The sequence below is a fragment of the Bidens hawaiensis genome, unplaced genomic scaffold (genome assembly GCF_021521415.1).
Source record: "Bidens hawaiensis isolate Kalapana, Puna unplaced genomic scaffold, B.hawaiensis_p1.1 tig00419509_1, whole genome shotgun sequence".
NCBI lineage: Eukaryota > Viridiplantae > Streptophyta > Magnoliopsida > Asterales > Asteraceae > Bidens > Bidens hawaiensis.
Genome location: NW_027504884.1, coordinates 496,637 through 518,848, shown reverse-complemented (window position 1 = coordinate 518,848; position 22,212 = coordinate 496,637). Strand labels below are relative to the sequence as shown.

Sequence of the window (22,212 nt, the reverse complement as noted above, 5' to 3'; positions counted from 1 at the left end):
CATTGATGCAAGGGTTTAACGCAGCCGCACAGGTCAAAACAGCGGGTAGTTGTTGAAAATATTTTCTAAATTTTTCTTTCATTTTTGCACCCATATCAAAATAAGGTGCACCCCTACAATGAATTTCAGTCAACTTTGTGCACATGACAGCAATTTTTGGTAAAGCAATGGGGCTTGTTGGATAGTAAACCCCGGATAAACTAGTTGTGCAAGATTTAAAAATTTGAAGAACCTCCGTAACGATCTCAATCAATAACCAGTTTCTAGGATCGTACGGTGCACATTTACCCCTATTTGACAAAATTTGATGAAACGCAATTAACGATTGTTTTTGTTGGATGGCTTTCTCAAACATTTCACAAGTCGAGTTCCATCTTGTTGGACAATCCCAATTAGGCCCCAACCATTGACAGTTAGCTTCTTCACAAAATTTTTTGTATCTTGAAAATGTTGAATTGTTGCTAAAAACATCTCGTAACATTCTTTTAAAATTGTTTCTTTGCGTTTCGATCACGTTTAACCCATCTTGCACGGCCAAGTTGATAATATGTGCAATGCATCGGCTATGAAAAAACGCTCCATCACAGATAGGTTTATACTTTAATTTTAAATGGCCAACCGCGGCCGTATTGTTGGACGCGTTATCAAACGATATTGAAAAGATTTTATCTTCAATCTTGTATTGTCGAATGACTTTATCCAAGAGTTTAAAAATATTTCTACCCGTGTGCGGGTAATCAAACAATTGAAACGCAACGGTTCGTTTCATCATTTGCCACGACCGGGGGTCAACCCAATGAGCCGTCACACAAATGTATGAGTCGGGCGAACCATTAGGTACCGACCACACATCCGTTGTTAAGTTCACACCAGTTTGTAAGTTTGAAAAGTATGAAATTAGTTCGGATTTAGCGTTTTTCCATGCTTTAAGACAATCTCTTCTAAGGGGTCGAACGACTTACGTGTTGGTAGCGTGGTTGAACATACTTTTGCATCATCTCCGTGAATTGAGGGTTGTCGAAGTGGTTGAAAGGAAGTGATTGTTGAATCACAAAGTTGCCAAACTGTTGACGTACCGCTTCAAGGTCGTACGTAAACACCGTTCCTTGATTCGTCATCTCCGGCTGCGAACTACTTCCGGATTCGTCCTTCAAGACCTTGCAAGAGGGCTTTTCTACATGAGCTCTTAAACTGGAGTTTGCTTCTTTGTTATAAAACTTCAAACAATGTTTGCATCTAGCTTTTTGGGTTCCGTTAGACATTTCGCATAGGTCGAAATGTTGCCAAATATCTTGGTTTCGTTTCGTGGGGATGACCCGAACGACGGTTTCTCCCGTGTTCGAGGCACCCATGTTGACCGATGAAGGAGCACTTTGGGAGGCCATGATAATCGACTACGAATTAAGAGTGGTATACTCGAGTATGAAATAAACGACTACGAAAGAAGAGCGTTTGGAGTTGTATAATCGCGTATGAAATAAACGTTTAGAGCGTTTGGAGTTGTATAATCAAGTGTGATCTAACCAATACCCAACCTAAACTATATATAGATGTTTGTGGGGGTAAAATGGTAAAAAAACAAAAAAAAAAACGGCTAAAAAACGGTCAAAAAAAAAAAAAAACGGCTATAAAGCCGTTTGGTAACGTTCGAAAACCGGTTTAACCGGTTAACCGGTTATTAAAAAACCGGTTAACCGGTTTTTTTTTATAACGGTAATAAACCGGTTATTTTAAAAACCGGTTAACCGGTTTTTTAATAACCGGTTATTAAAAAAAACCGGTTATAAAAAAAACCGGTTATAAAACCGGTTTTGGCTCCAAAACGTATAACCGATACGTAAACCGGTTACGTAAACCGGTCAAACCGGTTTTTAAAAAAACCGGTTTTTAAAAAAACCGGTTTTTAAAAAACCGGTTTCCGGTTGAACCGGCCAAACCGGTTCCGTAACCGGTTTTTTTGAACACCTCTACATTAGACACATGTATCAATCACGTGTACCAAACTTAAAAACAATCCAGAAACCAGTTGAACTTACTTTACTTACGTTATCTATCAAAAACAGAATCTTCACTTCCTTTCATCCGAATAAACCTTTATTATTATTATTATTATTATTATTATTATTATTATTATATAATTTTCTGTTTACATAACTACCAACGACTGCCGTCATCTCCTTCCCAAAAATCTACCACCAATGACGTCACTCACCACCGCCGTGACTCTCATATCAATTATCTTCACCGGAATATTGGTCAACGGCGACACCGGAGCAGTTGACCTGGTGTCAACTGTGGCTGAACAACGGGAGTTTGATTACTTCGCGTTAGCTGTTCAATGGCCTGCAACTTATTGTTCAAAGTCAACTAAATGTTGTAGTCAAAGCGGGTGTTGCCGCGGGTGAGCTAATTAATTTGTTGACTTTTTTTGGATGTTTGATTTGGTTAATGGGTATTAGATCTTGTAGGGATATTAGCATTTTATAATATGTTTATGAAGTGTTTGAAGATGTGATTGTAATTATTAATTTTCTTCGGTTTTTAACCGAAACTGATGCGAATTGAATTCGGATCGATTAGGACGAAAAAATTTCAAATCCGAATGAATGGATTCAAACAAATCGAATAAATTGTTAACTGAGCTGATGAACACCTTTACTATGAGACTATGAGTAGATCATAGATGCTTGTTACATTTTTAGAGGCTTATCATGTCAACTAATATTATTAGATGATTTTGCACAAACTGGTTTAAAACTCAAAACCGGTTCGGTTTGGTCAACAAAAGTCAAAACCGGTTTATAATCGGTTTCTGTTCGGGTTGAAACCGGTTTCTTGACCTGGTTACGATCGGTTTCGGTTCAGGTTTTGACCAGTTTTTGCCCGGTTTTGGTTCGGGTTAAAACCGGTTTCTTGACCAGGTTACGATTGGTTTCGGTTCAGGTTTTGACCAGTTTTTACCTGGTTTTGGTTTGGGTTACAACCGGTTTCTTGACCAGGTTACGATTGGTTTCGGTTCGGGTTTTGACCAGTTTTTGCCCGGTTTTGACCGGTTTCGGTTCGGAACCTACCGTTTCAATTGGTTCCAAACCGGTTTCTACATAATTGGTTTCAAATCGGTTCGGTTTTGGACTTTCGGTTCGATTTTCGGGTCAGTTCGGTTAACCTGTTCATTTGCCCACCTCTAAATTTTTGCCATTTTGGAGAAATAATATGGAAATCCAGATATTTGAAGCGCATAAAGTTAATAACTTTGGTTTATTAATCTCAAGCAAGATATATTTTCGTTTTCTTTTATTTATCTTCACAAAGCTGCGTTTGAATACGAGGAGTGATGATGAAAACTTATTCATACTACTTTCTTACGCTTTTCAGAGAAAATTCTCCACCAGGATTCACGATCCGTAAGTTTTCTATATACATTTCCCATTTTTTTTCAATAATAATGAATGCATTAGTAACAACCTCTATTCTGATTGATATCTTGTGCTGCAGATGGACTATGGCCGGATTACAACGATGGATCATGGCCATCATGTTGTTCAGGTCCCGAGTTTGATGAATCAGAGGTATTTGTTACTGTGATTCAATATTTTCGAGTTTGCTGTTATTTATTATCTGACTATGAATTATTGTTGTTTCAACATGTAGATTTCGTCGTTACTTGGTGCTTTAAACGAGTACTGGCCAACGCTAAGTTGCAGTAAAACATCAACATGCCATAAGAAAAAGGGACTGTTTTGGGCTCATGAGGTTGACTTTTAAGTCTTTTAACTATTTAATTTTTGTTTCTTTTTTTACCAACTAATTATAACCAAAATAACTAACTAAACTTCTCGTTTTCTCATGCTCGATTGGGTCGCGCGATTATCAGTGGGGTAAGAATTAATAAATGATAGTCTTGTATTATTTCTTTATTTAATGCTTTACTAACTTCACTTTATTTGCAGAGAAACATGGTACATGTGCCTCTGTAGTAACAGGCGATGAATATAACTATTTCGTGACAACCCTCAATTTGTATTTTAAGTATAATATCACGGTAAGTTCTTCTTTAAGTAATTATTTTCTTGGTAATAACTAATAAATCTAAAGTTTTGCATGTTTTCAGGAAGTTCTTTTTGAAGCCGGATATGTACCTTCAAATACAGAGATGTATCCGTCAGGTGGCATTATTTCCGCTATTGAAAACGCTTTCCATACAACCCCTCAATTGATATGCAAAAAAGGTGCTTTAGAAGAAGTCCGTTTGTGTTTAACCAAGGATTTCAAGGTTTGTTAAAATTTTATAATACATATTATTATTATTGTTATATACTACCATTGTTACGATGAATTATTAAGTAGTGCTTAATTACTTCTGATTTTTATGTATTAATATTCTTGCAGTTTCGAGAGTGTGCGACGGATAGTGATTGTCCTGATTATGTCAGCTTACCACAATTTGCAGCATTGGGTAAGCTTACTTTCACGTACCCGTAACAGTTTTTATTTGACTACACATATGTGAACAAAAATCTGAAATCTTACAATGTGACATGTAGATAAGAAAATGTTCTTTTTATTAATAGTATTTTAATTGTTTTCGTATGTTTTGAACTAATTCCGTCTCTTGCCTATTTCATTTGTAGATGTCACGAAGAATGTGGGGCGGTTGTCTTCTGGCGTGGAGTCGTCTTGAATTATTTGCCTTATTGATGCATATCTAAAATGTTACTACCTTTGTATTTGTTGGTGTTCTATTTAATAGTTGTAGAACACCATCTTCCATTGATTAAATAAGTTATGGAGATAGTGAGAGTGCCTCCATTGATGTACATTTAATACTGGCAGTGTGTCTGCATTAATAGTTTTATAGATCATTTGGTTCAAATGTTTTATATTACATTGTTTTTCTTTTTCTTTTTTTTTTTAAGAAAAAAACCACGAGAATAACAATTGATTAAACTTGTTACCAAGATAGTCGCATGGACCGTATTTGCGCCCATTGGTGTTGAATTTAAAAAGACGTGTTCTTTTTTTTCCGAAGGGCCAAATTAAAAGCTCAAAGCGGGACTAGCAAGATGCTACCCGCCTCCAACAAAACAACATACAATCACCTGAAACAACAAAACATGAAACAAAAACAATTACATCACCACCCACCCCAATACTCCCTATTACAAGTTAAAAGAGCATTATCTTATTATTGGTGTTCCTTAGCGGTGTAATATGCCATAATCTTATTGGTTTGCGCTTTTTGACACAAAACTTAAGAGAGATACATGCCAGTTGGTGCAAAACTAGCGATAATTTGCGTCCATTGGCGCAAAAATACACTATTTTAGACACTATCTTATTGAGGGTATACGTCTTATACTCATTCTACTGATTTTTCTTCTTATGACATTTTTGTTGTTTTTATACACCAATAGTTATTATACGTGAATATATTGATTTTCTTCACTAAATTCTTACAATTTTGTAACATTTACAAATTACCTTTTTAGTTCCAACCATCTAGCTTAAAAAAGAATCCATGTATTTCATGTTAAATAAACATATAAAATTAGTAAACTTGATAAAGAAAAACTTAAATGAGTAAAATACATAAAGATAGCCAATAACAAAAATATATAATCAACTTGATTTTATCAAGTCAAAGTGATGAACGTAGGCAAAAATATATTAGTCACTAAGCTGGTAGTGGAGTGGTAGAGGTATAAAAAACCGGTATTAAATTCAAATCGAACTGGTTTTGTCAACCGGCTTGTCAAAACCGGTTTGACTTAAACTGGTTCAGTTTATAAATCGGTTTAGAAGCAAGATAGGACGGCCTAGTCCAGGTCGGTTTAGTCCGGTTTAGAACCTATTTAACCGGTTTTTCTCAAACCGGTTTAGTTTTAAAACTGGTTTGGTAGATCTTAAGGGGAACCGGTCCTGGAATTGGCGGTTTGGGTTAGTTTGAGAACCGATTTTGATGTAACTGGTTTTTTTGTACACCTCTATGGAGTGGTAAGGGAAATTAATGTTTCATGCGACTCAGTTTCGATTCTTGCCCCCAACATTTAGTTTCAGAGGCACCAGGGTGATGACGGGAAACTAGGCGAGTATGTGGCGTTCACTAGCCGGATCCTTAAACCGAACGAGTTTTATCTCACCACACCGTCGTGTCTTCGGACAAGTGTTCACAGACGTTGGTCTTAAGTGAGAGTTTTCCCTGAATCGAAATACGAGTATATCCCGATGTGATAAATTTAACCTGTAACCGGGCTATTATAAAAAGGAAAATTGGTTTTTATTGGTCCCAACTATTTTATTTTTGCCGAAGCTGGTCTCAACTATCATTTTGGCTGGCAACTGTCTCAACTTTCACATACGTTGAATCCACCAGTCCGCGACTAACGGAGTACTAACTCCGTTAGGTAAAATCTGATGTGTCGTCCTAGTTGTCAAAAGCTTGATGGCATGGGCATCCTATGTGAACCGGCTGTGTATTATAACCAACGTTTTATACTTAAACATTATACAAACATAAATTCCCAGATTATACAACCCTAAATCCCCAAATTCTCGACTAACGGAATTTATGTTTGTATAATGTTTAAGTATAAAACGTTGGTTATAATACACAGCCGGTCCACGTAGGATGCCCATGTCATCAGGCTTTTGACAACTAGGACGACACATCAGATTTTACCTAACGGAGTTAGTACTCCGTTAGTCGCGGACTGGTAGATTCAACGTATGTGAAAGTTGGGACCGTTGCCGGCCAAAATGATAGTTGGAACCAGCGCCGACAAAAATAAAATAGTTGGGACCAATAAAAACCAATTTTCCTTGTAAAAACAAATAACAAAGTTGGAAAACCGCTTATTTGCAAAAATACACACGCCTTAACAAAACCCTTGTTCTTTCTCGCCTCCTTCAGGTACGCTCTAAAATTCATCATATTCAACTGTTTAATTGCTCTTAATTTGATATTTATGATGTTAATTTTCTATCGTTTATACATATTCACCTGTCAATTTCATAAATTTCGAATCTTTTTCACCAAAACCTAATCCATTCATGCTCACAAGTAATAATTAAAACCCTAATTGCAAGCTCGTATTTTTTGAAACCTTGAAGACCTCTGTTGTAACAGGGGAAGAGTATTTGCTAGATTGAAGTGATAGTTTGATACTTAGGGTTACGGCTGTAAACGAACCGAACCGAACAAGGCATTGTTCGTGTTTTGTCGGTTAAGCTTTGATCGGACTAGCGAACAGTTCACAAACAGCTAACCAAACGAGATTTCTTGTTTGTGGTTGTTTATTAAAAAAAATGAGCTTACTCGTGAACGGTTCGCGAACACAATGTTATATTTGACTTAGCTAACCGAAAATTGTCATTGCCAATGGTTTGGAGTTCGGACCGACTACCAAGTTTGTGTTTTTTTAACATTTATATACGTATAAATCTAGTCACATAATACTCATATATATATATATATTTGTTTAATAGTTTTGCTTAAATTTATACGATAGGATTAGAAAAGTCATTAAAAATCTTTAATAAACAAACACAAACAAACAAACATTAGCGAACATAATAAGTTCATTACCGAACGCTCACGAACTGATGAATTCATGTTCATTCATTTATTAAACGAATGAACATAAACGAACTTCCCCCTCGATCAGTTCACGAACAATTCGTCGAACATTTGGTTCGTTTGCAGCCCTAGTTTGGGTTTGATGCGATTATCGGTTCTTCTTTGTTTTTCCATCTCTTCTGTTGATGTTTAGCTATGATTTTGATGTAATTGCGTGATTCTGTAATGGTTTGCTGCATAAAGTTAAAATTGAGAATAAACTGGTCAGGATCAAATTGTTATAATTGTAGACAAAGTTGTGTTCGTAAGGGGGTAAAGCGGAAGATTTGAAGATCAAAACAAAGAGGAGGTAACTATGGGTTATGCTCAGTTGGTAATCGGTCCTGCTGGAAGCGGAAAGGTTAAAATAATAATCTTGTTACAGTATAGTTCATATGTTTCAGTTTTAGTTTCCGAGTTACTAATTTTTTTATTTTTATTTTTTGTATTTTTCAGTCTACTTATTGTTCAAGTTTGTACCAACACTGTCAAGCTACTCAGCGAACAATTCACATTGTTAACCTCGATCCTGCTGCTGAGAATTTTGACTATCCTATAGCCATGGGTAAATTCGTCTTTTTTTTTTTTGTATATTTTCTTGACAGTTTTAGTATGTAACCACTCTATATTCACGGTTACATATATTGTTGTAGATATTCGGGAACTTATATCTTTGGATGATGTTATGGAAGAGCTTGGACTTGGTCCAAATGGTGGTCTTTTGTATTGCATGGAGTATCCTTCCCGCTTGTTTTTACTGCGTTTTTAGGTTTTTTTGAGGTTATATTTTATCTCGGGTAAAACTAAGTAATTAGCTCAAATGGTAACGGGTCAAACGGACTAACAGTTGACCGAGGTCTATTGAATGCTTAAAATGTCTTTACTCAAAAAACATATCATATGCTAATAGTATGTAACGCACTAACGCATATGTTTAGAAATGGACAACATAGCGGTTGGTGGTCAACCCGTCTGGTAGGTTTTGAACTCCTTAAATCTCACTAACTAGACACCTTGAAGAAAATTTGGATGGGTGGTTAGACGAAGAGCTGGAACATTACATGGAAGATGATTATCTAGTATTTGACTGTCCAGGTATCACTTAAATACTTAATATGACTTTTATACTACCATTTAAACGTGTTTAAATCTATAGAAACTAAGTTGTTGTGAAATTGTTTCATTGTATAGGTCAGATTGAACTCTTTTCTCACGTCCCGGTCCTTAAAAACTTTGTGGAGCATTTGCAGCGAAAGAATTTCAATGTTTGTGCTGTGTACTTGCTTGATTCACAGGTCTGTGGTTGCTTTTTATATATTTATTTAATTTAATTGTAGTCGCTATTTTGAAACGATTATTTTTTATAATATTTTTAGTTTGTTACGGATGTGACCAAGTTTATTAGTGGTTGTATGGCTTCACTCTCTGCAATGATACAACTTGAATTACCCCATGTTAACATCCTCTCAAAAATGGACCTCGTGACTCGTAAACGAGACATTGAAGAGTTAGTTGCTATATTACATCTTATATTGTTATTACCTTTTTAATATGTTTTAGCTATAATCAACTTTAATCCTTATTTTATATTGTTTATTTCCATTAGTTTCTTGAACCCCGAGCCTCAAACTCTGCTGGCAGAGTTGAATCAGCGCATGGGCCCGCAGTTTCAGAAGCTCAATAAAGCCTTAATTGAGTTGGTTAGTTCTAAGTTATTAGTTTTGAACATGATAAAATGAGTACTGGTTTTATGCCTTTTTTATTTTTTATAAATTGTAACATAACGTGTTTTGGCATACCAGGTGGATCAGTATAGCATGGTGAGTTTTGTGCCACTTGATTTAAGGAAAGAAAGCAGGTAATTTATCATTATCAAATATTTATATATAAAGTCTTTAACTAGTATTTTAATTCTGTTTAATATATAAGCTAACTAGTATGAACATTGTCTTGTTTACAGCATACGATATGTTCTTTCGCAAATTGACAACTGCATTCAATTTGGAGAAGATGCTGATGTGAGGATTAGGGATTTTGATGAAGATGAAGACCAGGACGACTAAAATGTGTGTAACCGTGACACACCTTTTAAGGATCATCTCAACTCTTTTGTGTTTATTTGACATGCCTGAATGATATTGTCTATTCTTACAAGTGATACGGTCCATTGGTGTTTTCCTTCTTTAACTGTCAAAACAGATTCTAGACTAACATTTAGTTTAAGTTAGATGTTTCTTGGAATTTGGTCATGTAAGCCCAGATGCAAACAAACCGAGATTTGCTTGCCAAAAGTTTGATCACGCCAGGCTTAATGTTACACCCCGAAGTCCTGGACCGCAACATGTTGAATTCAAAAAATTCAAAAACTTTATCGTGTAGATACCATCATACCAATGGGTCTTATTATACTCAATACCTGAGTATCGGGCCAAGTACAAGACATGATTTTACAACTGGGCGTGCGACTGTGATTACCTTCGCTTTGTTATCTAATTGCTAGCGAAAACTAGTTTAGTGTTATCATCATAAAAATTGCAAACGAAACAAGTTGATAAATGACACCTTAATGATTAGTATGTGTACTATTTAAACACGATAAATAGTTTTGCTATTGATGAGATATACTGAGTATGATGATGATAATGATGATGATGATGATGATGATGATGTGCACTATTTAAACAAGATATAGTTTTTCTCATAAAATACCTGTTAATACACTAATAACACATCTGAAATTGATAAATAATATTTTACATGTATTTCAATCTTAAAACAGTATATATATGTAAGAATTAGTCATGACAACTCACCTCAGTGTTAAATTGGGTAATTGATAAGTTTTCAACTTAATTCAAACATCTCCCGTTATTTTTGTGAGTGGTTGGCTCATTTTCGTCATTTTCATTCAAAATATTTGTTTTTCGCTTGGGTATCCTTAGGCTTTCATTTTTTAATATTTCTTTTTGCTATTTAGGTCCAACTTACTAACACCGTTAGTGTAAAATGACCAGAACACCCGTACAAACAAAATAATAAATAATAAATAAAAAAGTAAAAAATGTTTATTTCTACTTTAATATGTAATTTTCACATAAGAATAACAAAAGATACATTTATGAAAAAAATTAAAACCTGCAAAACTTTTGAAGAATTTTATAAAATATGAAAGTATGGAGGATAAAGGGGCAGATTGACTAAACCTATAGTTTCACACTTTCACTAATATGAAATTATGAATAAGTGTAGCTACATCACCATGACACCATTTCAAGAATTTTTGTTTTTGGTTTCTAGGTGATCCGTAACATCAGTGTTGTCTAGTGACATGGAAGAAATCTCAAAGGTGTTACATTATTCCAAAATACAGAACTAGTTTGAGTTTTCTAGGACCGGCCATTTCAACAAACCGGGCCAAACAAGGCCTATGAACCCAAGATGGACATCCAACTGCAATTGAAGAAGATCCTACCTTGGTGAGTTGACGACAAATTCCAAGATGCAAATAACACAATTTAACACCATACTTTTGCTAAAGAACTAAACCTCAATCAGTGACATAGTCACACTCAGTTGGGGAAAATGACTCTAATTGCCTAAAATAGTTAAGCAACTTATCAAGCACAAAAGAATTGATAGAGATATGAACATTATACGAGTTTCCTGACCAAGGTATTGTTAAACTTTGAGCAAGCGAATCAAGAACACCAAATACGATATTTGTAGAATTCTCTGTGACTATTTTATTAAGAAAACGACTCCCGTAAAAAACTTAATAATTAACTAATACATTGAACCTAGGGTATATATAAACCCACGGTTCTAATCCTATACTTGTTCCTCTAAGGTCTTTCACGACCCACAATACTCGTATATCTTTGTACTTGATTCTTGCACACCTTACTTTGGTCATCCAATTTGTTTCATGGTCATATTGACCAACTTTATCCTTTACCAAATTAATTGCTTCCTCCATTTTTTGGCGATGGGCTTGTATATGTTGATCTAGTCAAACACCCATAATGAACCTTTGGTAGAAGTGGGCTTGTGACCACCAACTCTTTAGTCATCTTCATCTTACAACTCTAAACAAGAACACACTTGTCTCCTTGGCTTCTTCCTTACCAACAGAAGGAATAAAAAAAATTTGGCTCCAAGCAACTTGAACACACAATAATTGCTTCTTGATGAACATGCATGCTGATCACATGAATACATGATCCATTAAACGTGGACCTTCTGGCCCACTAATATTTCTCTGGAGAACGAATAGCCAGATTTCTCCATCCTTCACAATTCTTATCCAAACCACACCACTCATGACTCGCATCGGTCTTTGGTAATGAACCACCACTACCTCGAAGATGGATTTATCTCACATATTCCAAAAAACCTTATGACATGCCTTGATCATCTTCGGCGCTCTCCTATGAACACACAGTTCGTACATGCCGATTTGGCCCCCGATATGACACACGAAATTACTGAACGTGATCTCCCATTTATGGTCCTAATTTGCAGCCCAAAACTGCTACCATTTGGTACCACTTGACCACCGATTTCAGCACCATAATAGGTTCCATGCAACTTCCAAACACCTCGAATTGTTGCTGCTCCGTACGCCATGACTTGGTCATAAAACCGAACCCGAAAATCTGATGTTGCTATCTTGTTTAGACAGCCTGACAACACTACCACTCGGGACTGTTGGATCATTGATCCAACCCACGAACCACCCCGACACACGGAGATTTAATCTTCTCGAAACACTGAGATATAACAATACCCACACGATCATGGCACAACATCACTGATCGGCACACGGATATTTAACCATCCCGACACACGGTGATGGTACATCATCACTCCTTGACACACAGAGATTTAACCATCCGGGCACACGGTGATGGCACAACATCACTGCCAAACACATGGAGTTTTAACCATCCCGACACACGGTGATGGCATGTCATCACTGAAACCTTTAAATCAATGAAAGCCAAAACTAAGTTGATACACAACCTCGTTGCACTCCGTTAATTATACCGACGGACGTTACGATTTTCAAGTGGAGATCAATAACACAAAACACAAACACCGACTAATGGTTGTTGGAAAGCTTTTCACCATTATTCGACAAACGAAAACAAAGACCCCGAACTAGAATATTATTGGACAAACAAAATAATTCTTTAACACCAACTTGCCATTGAAAAGGCTTCACCACTTTAAAACCCACATTATCATGCAGTCCATGTTCACCTAGTTTCTGACAATTCACCAAACCATTGCAACATCATTACTTGTTTATGACTATCGTATTCATCCATTAATCAATCGGACACCGACTTCATCATAACAGAAATCGCCATCATCAAACTTTTCAACCACCCTTTTGATCTCCTCTAACAGCCACATACCTAGATTTTTATTACTGGATAGCTCTGTCGTCCCATACGACACTCCCGTACGACAACAGTTGTTAAGCGACCCAAGCCTTTCTTTACGCCTGCCCTCCACCGACGCACACACCCGCCGGCGGAGGCTGCCATGAATCTTCAAACTGCTTCCCTGTACGAGCCCTAAGCTCTGATACCACTTGTTAAACTTTGAGCAAGCGAATCAAGAATACCAAATACGATATTTGTAGAACTCTCACTATTTTATTAAGAAAACGACTCACGTAAAAAACTTAATAATTAACTAACACATTGAACCTAGGGTATATATAAACCCACGGTTCTAATCATATACTAACTCAAATAAACAATTTGAATAAAAAACAAATAGGACGAAATAAAATAAGACTAACTTATCTTATTAAATATCCTCCAAGATTCTAGGAGCCTTCAATCTGAATTGAATTGGTGTTGGGCACGTTTAAGGTTTAGGCATGTGCTGACATTCCAAGCGTTTAAGGCTTGAATTTTAAACATCAAGAAAACGATGATAAGTTAGACCAAAAGATTCCGATCTAGGGGCAACTTGTGGATGTACGCATAAAAGCGTTAGGGACTGAATTCAGTTACCTAAGAGGAAGATTGTTATGTAAAGAAACTTTTAATGAAGAGGGGATATTGAAGACAATTAAAATTTCGAATTCAGTTATCGAATGATTATTATTATTAGCTAATTAGTTTGTGATTAGCCATAGTTATTACTTTTTATTTTCTTTATGGTTATCTCATTTGATTTTGTATGTTAGTCTGTTTATTATTAATATGTTCCCATATAAAGCATATATGTTTGCTAATGTTGATTCGAGTATGCCAATTGTGTTCGTCGCATCTCTGAATCTGATCCAACATTACATGCCAATTTATCAAACATGATGAGTAATTAATTCAACCACAAGACAAATGAAGAAAACTATATCACACAACAAAACATTAAACAACCAGTTACTTGTTCACACTAACTAATTTTGAGCTCATTGTTGTTCAGAAAAGAGTCAAGTTCAAGTTACACAATTACACACAGTCTAAAAATAAAGTAACATAAAGACGTATGCCTTGTAATTTCTTTGGCCCGTCTTACTCAACACTTGATCATTCGACATCCTGTATGGGCCTATGGGGGAGTTATTTTAAATGCGCAACTGGGAAGAATACTCGTCAAACGCAGCATCTTAATCTCCACATTTGCACTTTGTATCTTAAAATTTTGGATCCCAGATGGAGTGATTAGTGGATAGTCCCTCCCGCAAGTATATCACAGATAGGTGTTTGCATCCCCTACCAAGGGCTAGTAATCCACTGTCGCAAAGCCTTAAACATCTATTCACATGGATTTTCTCCAACCTTTGACAATTCAATCCAATCTACTCACTACCAGAAATTGAAATATTAACACAATGTTCTAAGTTCCACTCTTGAAGCAACGAACATCCTTTTGAGATGCGTATGATAGCATCATCCTTAACAAAACTGCACCTTAGATATTGAGGATTTTAAGATTTGCAAGCAAGTCCTGAACCAATGGACGTGAGTGCATGAACCTTTATGCCATGTGGTTAACTACAAGCAAGATTTAAATATTCGACAGTTAGAACTTCAATTAAACCCGTAAAATCTTACTGTCATTGGCCTCTAAACAAGCCAAGGTGGAAGAATTGAACACCCTTTAAACCCTTTACCATTAACTTTTCTACATCGTGTTAATCTGAATGCTCTAAGTTGACGACAATTCTGGGTGAGAGAGTAAATTCCACTGTCAGTTATTTCATGACACCGAACAAGGCTCACTTATTTAAAACAGTTAATTACCGGACTTTGTTAAGATTTCTAATTCAGTACGTCCACAATTGAACTATATGAAATATAGATAGCTGAAAAAGATGGACAGCCAGAGGCAATAAAAGAAAAGCCTACATTGGTGATTTGAGGAAAAATTTTCAAGATGCAAAGAAAGCAATTTAGCACCATACTTTTGCAAAAGAACTAGACCTGAATCAGTGGCATTGTCGCACCCGTTCAAGTACAATGACTCTAGTTGCCTAAAACGGTGAAGCAACTTATCAAGTGTAAGGAATCGATTACACTATAAAAGTTTCCTAACCAAGGGAAGAATTGAAGTTCTAGGTGTTTAAGACTTGAATTTTGAGTATCAAGAAAATGATGACAAGTTAGACCAAAAGATTCCCGATCAAGATTAGAGTCTAGTTTTTCTAAGATGAGATACAGTAGTTCATCAGGAAGGTTTGTAAAACATGAGCGTTTATTTCTATATCGAGAACTTGTTAGGGATTCGGGTATTGCAACACACACAAACACAAATAATCTGCAAGAGAAAAATATAAACGAAGATGAACACGCGAGATTTACGTGGTTCGGTCGGCTGATCTACGTCCACAGGCTGCACCAGGATACTTTTATTATTGCTCTCTGCCTCACTCGCGATGAGGAATTACAAGTACAAGGCCAAGTATAAATAGATACAAGATTAGGGTTTACAACTTAATCTCCAAGAAACTAATAATGGGCCATAATTAAATAATACGGGTCAGGCCTGCCACTAGAATTCATTTAATTAATCTGCTACACAGATGTCTTCTACCATACCAATTAAGCCTCCATAAACCCAACAATCTCCCACTTGGAGGCTTGATAATCTTCAAAAACTGCCTACCGATGTTCACTTGTACCTCTTGTAATCTTCCTCGTCTTCCTGGTTGCATCTGCCTTCTCATCAGTAGTTAACCTGAACGTCCGTTGAAGCTCCCCCGAGCTCCAACACATCAGTCATGGCTACAACTACCACCGACTCGTTCTCTGTCCCTACCGGATCCCACTTACACGAACTGCCGAATCCTGGAATACTATGAGAACGAATAACACTCTCCATATTAAGCAGGTAATCTTCTGGAGAGACTTTAACCGCTGAAATACTGGTTCTCTTAACCCACTGTCTGGTAACTCTAGCTAAAGCTTTGACTGACTGACTGCCAGTGCTCCCACTGCCACGAAAACCTCTGACTGGTTTTTCTGAACCTCTTCTAGCACGTTCAACCTGAATCTGACATGTGGCTCTGGATTTATCTCCTACAAAACAAACCTTCTTCTGCTCACTAGACTCTGTGAACCGGACTTTGGTCTTCTTCTGAACTGGGTTGGTGATATGCTAAAAACAATCAATTAAATATCAACTAAATTAAACAAGTAATAAAAACTAGACCTAAGACTCAACTACACAAAACACCGGCAAGTGAACCGGTCAATTGTACTAAAGCTAAGTAAGTCCGGAATATCGAACCCACAGGACTCTATAAATTACGTTAATTAACTAATTAGACTCGACTTACGACACGACTATTTATTATTAATGTTTAAAGGGGGATTTTAAACTAATATTAAACTAAGAAAGTAAATAAACAAGCAAACGAGAAACAAGCAATTAAACACAAGATCGAAACCAATAAGAGAAGGAATCTACCTAGGTAAAAATCCCATGTATCAACAATCATCAAGCAATGGACAAATAACATGATTATGGAAACTGATTTCTAAACATATTCATCTAACAAACCTTAAAGACCTTTGACTGAATCAAATGAAATCCCAAAGTACAATTATTAGATTATTAAGCAATCAGTATTATTGATTTCCGCAAAGTCATCAATTAGGGTTAATTAATAGTATCTAAAGCAAGCAATCTTACGAAATACAAAACTCTAGATAACTTGATAAGCTAACATGACATCATGAACATGGATCAACACAATAAGCAAGAATATTGTCACTACCATTCTAGCATGCAATTGACCAAGACACATGAACAACTCCTCACCTTACAGCTTTTGGAATTTAGGAAAACATTTAAAACCCTAACTAACTATCAACAAGCTTCTATGATCTAATTGGCCCATTTAATCACAATAATCAAAACACCAAGTAATGATTTAAACATAAACCCTAAATCTAAAGAACACAATCAAAAGATAAAAGATCTATGTGAAGCAATAGTTAATAATCAATCAAGATAATAAATACTTATACGCATCATGAAAACAAAACCAAGTCTTTACTATTAAATAACGAAATCCATAATCAAACAATTATCCAAAGCAAGAATCAAGTCTCAAACATGTTTATCAAACCGAGGTAGACATGAAATCTAGCCTAGCATCTTAAAGTCTAAATCAAACAAAACAAATAATAATGAAAACATGGTGAAATAATGAAGAAAGAAAGAATAAAGGCGATAAAACCCGTATTCTTCGATCTTAAATGTCTAGCTCTTCACCGGTTGTTCTCTTGCCCTCAAAATCACCACAAGACTCGTAAGATGGCTCCAAAAACTCTCTAATTCGGCTGGTGTCAGGTTCTCCTTAGGTTTTAAGTTAAAGATGTTTAAATAGTGATTAAGGCTTTAAAAACCCGTCCACACGTTAGAATCTTCCAGAAAAAGGTGCTCGTCGCGCCACGCGACGAGATAAAGGAGTTTGGCCGCGTTACGCGGCGACACAATATATCCCCGTCGCGTCACGCAACGAGGTTCCTTCTCCTGATCCCGTTACGCAACCAGGTCCCTCTAGTCCGGTTCTTCTACTGGTTCATTCCGGTTCAACCCTCATTTGTCCTGGTTCTTCGTTTTAACTCGTTTAAACTCATTTTTGACTGTTTATCGCACCAGAGACCTACAAAACTTCATTTAGTTAGTGATATATCAATTCTAAGCGAAAATGAATCATAAATCATCGAATACGGTATAAAATTATCATGGGAAACATATATAAATAACTGTATATCAGTTGGTCACTCCCTCAGACGATAAACTGACCATATACAACCTCTCTTTCTTCCTCGAGCTATGACAAGATTTCCCTTAACAACTTTCCACTGCCCATTCCCAAATTTAACCTCATGTCCCTGTTTATCCAACTGCCCGACAGAAATCAACTTTTTCTTTAAGCTTGGAATCACTCTGACATCCTTCAAGGTCCATGAACCGGCTAGTAACTAAATTCATGTCACCCATGCCCGTAACATCAAGAACATTAGTCTAACCTTACCAAATCACCTTCCTTCAAATTCTGCAATGCTTCACTGCTGTGGGTAGCATGAAGTGAAGCACGAGAATCCATGACCCAGGAATCAACATTATCCTCAACACTAAGAACTAAAAACTCATCCTCTGAGCATTCTTCTGCAGTGTTGAATTTTTTCTTTTCATTCTTATCATTCGGACACTGATTCCTAAAGTGTCCCGCTTCATTACAGTTCCAACATACCACATCCTTCCGAGTCCTAGACTGACTCCTTTTCCTGTTCCCGCTCCCGCTACCTCTGTTTTTTTTTTCTTCCTCTGCCAACATACATTAAATCACTTGATGATTCACCTGAATATCTTCGCATGACGTCTTCGCCTAAAATAAGATCCCGAATCCCATCAAAAGTGAACTCACTGGTTGAACTAGTAATTGCTGTAACAGTTCCTGACTAGCTATCTGGCAGGGACGATAACAGTAGTAGAGCCTGAACCTCATCCTCGAATTTGATACTAACTGACCCAAGTCTTGATAAAATCGAGTTTAATTTGTTGATATGTATTGTAACTAAACTTCATTCTTTCATCTTCGTGTTCACCAGTTCACGAATTAGGAAAACCTTATCAGCTGCCGAAGGCTTTTCATACATATTAGACAAAACATTCATTATCCCACGCGCCGTGGTTTCCTTCAAGATGTTGAACGCAACATCCTTCGATAACGACAATCTAATAACTGCCTTGGCTTTCTTATCCAAAGTCTCCCACTCATCCGATTTTATCTTCTCCGGTCTTTCACCCAATACCATGTCCAAATCTTTTTGAACTAGCAAATCCTCCATTTGCATTTTCCACCAACCAAAGTCTTTACCATCAAACTTCTCAATCTGAAGTTTCCCGCTCTCAGCCATTATCTCAGACTGAGAATTCTTGACTTTGGATCTCGGTAACAAAATCAGAAAAAAATGATCCCGGACAAACAAAATAACCACCGAAAACCACAACGTAACCACCCGGCTAAACTGCCCGTTAAATACGCCAAAACTCGATAATAAAAAAAACCCGACGCAAACTCATGAATCAACCCCAAACCTAAACAATAATCAGAAACTAAAACAAAAAGAAAACACGAACCTGTTTTCTCTAGCTTCTTTCTGATTAAGAGATGGCAAAAAAAACAAAGCAATATAAGCTTTTATTATATTGTTGATCAATGCTCAAAAGATAAAAACAAGGCCACTGCTTTTTTTCATCTTTCTTCTTGGAATGATTCAACGCAACAAAAACTTTGTTGACTTTTTTCTTTATTTCATTTGACGTGGTGGGTGTTCACAAAAGAGAATCTTTTTACTTATTTTCTTTTCTTTGTGATTAATTCAAACCGATGGGGTTTGATGAACGACAGATGATCGAACACCTTAGGTTTAAATATGGCCGGCTGCAAAAAAAAAACTTAACGCTTCGATCCAAACAATTTCTCTCGCGTTGTGTTCCTCCCGTGCGTAATCGTAACCTCGGCTCTGATACCACTTGTTAGGGATTCAGGTATTGCAACACACACAAACACAAATAATCTGCAAGAGAAAAATATAAACGAAGATGAACACGCGAGATTTACGTGGTTCGGTCGGCTGACCTACGTCCACGGGCTGCAACCTGGATACTTTATTATTACTCTCTGCCTCACTCGTGATGAGGAATTACAAGTACAAGGCTAAGTATAAATAGATACAAGATTAGGGTTTACAACTTAATCTCCAAGAAACTAATAATGGGCCATAATTAAATGATACGGGTAAGGCCTGCCACTAGAATTCATTTAATTAATCTGCCACAAAGATGTCTTCTACCGGACCCAAATAAGCCTCCATAAGCCCAACAGAACCTACGCCCATTGCTATATATAGCTGGTAAGTTGTCTGTATGTTGCTTGAATCCATATCGACATTGTTTCTTTAAAATGAAAACTGCAAGGTATATTTCTTTCAGCAACTGTGGAGGATGTGAATCTACATATGTGTATAGAACATGATACTTGCGCAAAAGGATGTTGGAATAAGCAGCAACAAAAGATACTCTTGGCCTTTAGATGAATGGAATTAAATCAACCAACAACAAAGATATAACCTTTTTGGATGGATTTATGCCCTTCAATATCTAGTGCAGAAGAAATAACCGAAGATTCAAAATTGAAAAGTATCCACATGATCTGTTACAATAAAGAATGAGGATACATTAGATAATCTATACTACTAAATAAATAAAATTTTCCTTATGCCACGTGACATCTTTTTACCACACCCTTCCTCACCATTTCCCGCCTCTCACCACACACCTTTTCCAAACCGGGTCTCCTTATCCGACCCTGTTATCATCTAATAACCCACGTAACAACATTCATCTTTTATTTTACATAAACCCTAAATCATTCTTTCCCCTTTCCCAATGATGCAAGTCTGTCAAAGAGCGATACTCAAAATCGACGTCTTCTCGATCCGACAATCCTTATCACTTTGTCTTATCATCATCGTCGTCATCATCCATGTCTCATCGATCTGCCCACCGTAATCTTCTATTCAAATCAGAAACAGATATGTTATATCTTGCTTTGACGATTCTGCTACTTAGGTATATAATTTGTTCCTAATTGTCTCTTTCTATGCGTTTTACATACTATTAGATGTCTATAGTTCCTGTTATGTTAGGGTTTTCCTCGATCCGCAGTCATATAGTTGTGTAACTTATAAATTTGTGATTATGTTGCCTACATAAAGGACTTTGTACAATTTTTTGTTCATATCATACATATTCAATGTTAGGGTTTAAATTTCAATTTTGTATACAATTTTGTAATGAATTACTATGCATGTATAACTTATAAATTTGTGATTATTTAAATCTCCATCTGGATTTCGTAGTGTTTCTTCAATAAAATCTAAATCAATCTTTACATACAGCAGTGCTTGAATCATAATGCTTAAATTTTTATTATTTTCCTCTATTTTATTGAAGTGTGTTTACAAATGTGATTGAATAATCTTCGACTTTTGTTCCATCATATATGATTTTATATGTTCATATGGTTGTTTGTCTTTTAGTTCAACATTTGAATTTGGTATTTGAGTGTTTTTTTTTGTAGTTGTATGCTCTATTTTCTTGTATTATGAGGACAAACTTTTCATTAACTTAACTATGCTTAATATTGTTTTGGTTTGGATTATGTCAGTAGCTCGTCACCCACAGGACTTGGCACAACAAGCTTGCGTAAGTTGTTTGCCAGAGAGTGCATATTTTTGTATGCTTTTTTTCAATGACATATTCACAGGTCATTGAGTTTGTATATCCTGCTCACACGCACAAGGCACTCCATGTAGACTGCTTAACCATTTAACGACCGCATGTCGTAAGTCTTTAGAAAACAATTTTTTATATGTTTTTATTTTATAACTTAAGTTGGTATTATGATGATTTACAAAGTCTTTCCATGGTGATTCAGATCGAAAAATTTGAGATTTCTTAAAACTGATTATGGATGGTTAACTATGTATGCATTAAACAACAAAATTGTTATTCAGAAAAGGTACATTATAAGTTTGGAATGAATTGTTATAAATTGTTTATTATTCATTTTATTTAATCAAAATGGATTCATTTTGATTTTATTCGAGTTTAACTAAGGAAGTTGTTTTAAATTAGTTTCCATTACCAAAAACGAGAATGTATATTTGTTAACTTTTAAATTAAATGACAAAATATGTAGTACATTATTTGACAAACTGTTTTTTAAATTTCAACTTATTTTTGTTAACTTCATATTTTTTTGACAATTTGCTTTAGTTATGGAATTTATTTTAAATACGTAATCTGTTAAATTGATTGATTTTTGCTCAATCAAATAATTGTGTTACCAAAATACCATTAACTCATTCAATGATCGTTAATTATATAATGTTATAAATTCCATAATGTGATGTCAAATATATATAAGGTTGATTTCTCTACTCCTTTTGTTAAACCCATTTTCTTGACCACCATCATCCAAAATATAAGAATTGTTAATTATACTTTGTTATATCTTATTAAATAAAAAACACAACAAATTAGGTAATTCT

At 35.9% G+C, this 22,212-nt stretch overlaps 2 protein-coding genes and 1 pseudogene across 2 annotated transcripts; 2 read left to right on the top strand and 1 right to left on the bottom strand.

The window, feature by feature from the left end:
* The first annotated feature begins 2,048 nt into the window (after positions 1-2,048).
* LOC143609168 (ribonuclease 2-like) lies at positions 2,049-5,113 on the top strand. The gene is made up of 9 exons (XM_077083997.1): positions 2,049-2,401; positions 3,376-3,404; positions 3,496-3,569; positions 3,652-3,753; positions 3,875-3,878; positions 3,951-4,042; positions 4,112-4,273; positions 4,390-4,456; positions 4,632-5,113. Exons 1-9 carry the CDS (start codon positions 2,199-2,201, stop codon positions 4,679-4,681), a joined length of 783 nt encoding a protein of 260 aa, XP_076940112.1. The 5' UTR covers positions 2,049-2,198; the 3' UTR covers positions 4,682-5,113.
* Positions 5,114-6,868: 1,755 nt separating this feature from the next.
* LOC143609163 (GPN-loop GTPase 3-like) lies at positions 6,869-9,920 on the top strand. Its single transcript, XM_077083994.1, has 10 exons — positions 6,869-6,910; positions 7,867-7,976; positions 8,072-8,180; positions 8,269-8,350; positions 8,625-8,710; positions 8,807-8,910; positions 8,992-9,122; positions 9,222-9,315; positions 9,418-9,473; positions 9,576-9,920. The coding sequence occupies exons 2-10, from the start codon at positions 7,932-7,934 to the stop codon at positions 9,676-9,678; spliced, it is 810 nt and encodes a 269-aa protein (XP_076940109.1). The 5' UTR covers positions 6,869-6,910; positions 7,867-7,931; the 3' UTR covers positions 9,679-9,920.
* A 3,999-nt stretch (positions 9,921-13,919) lies between these two features.
* LOC143609179 (uncharacterized) lies at positions 13,920-18,197 on the bottom strand (annotated as a pseudogene).
* Between the last annotated feature and the right edge of the window lie 4,015 nt (positions 18,198-22,212).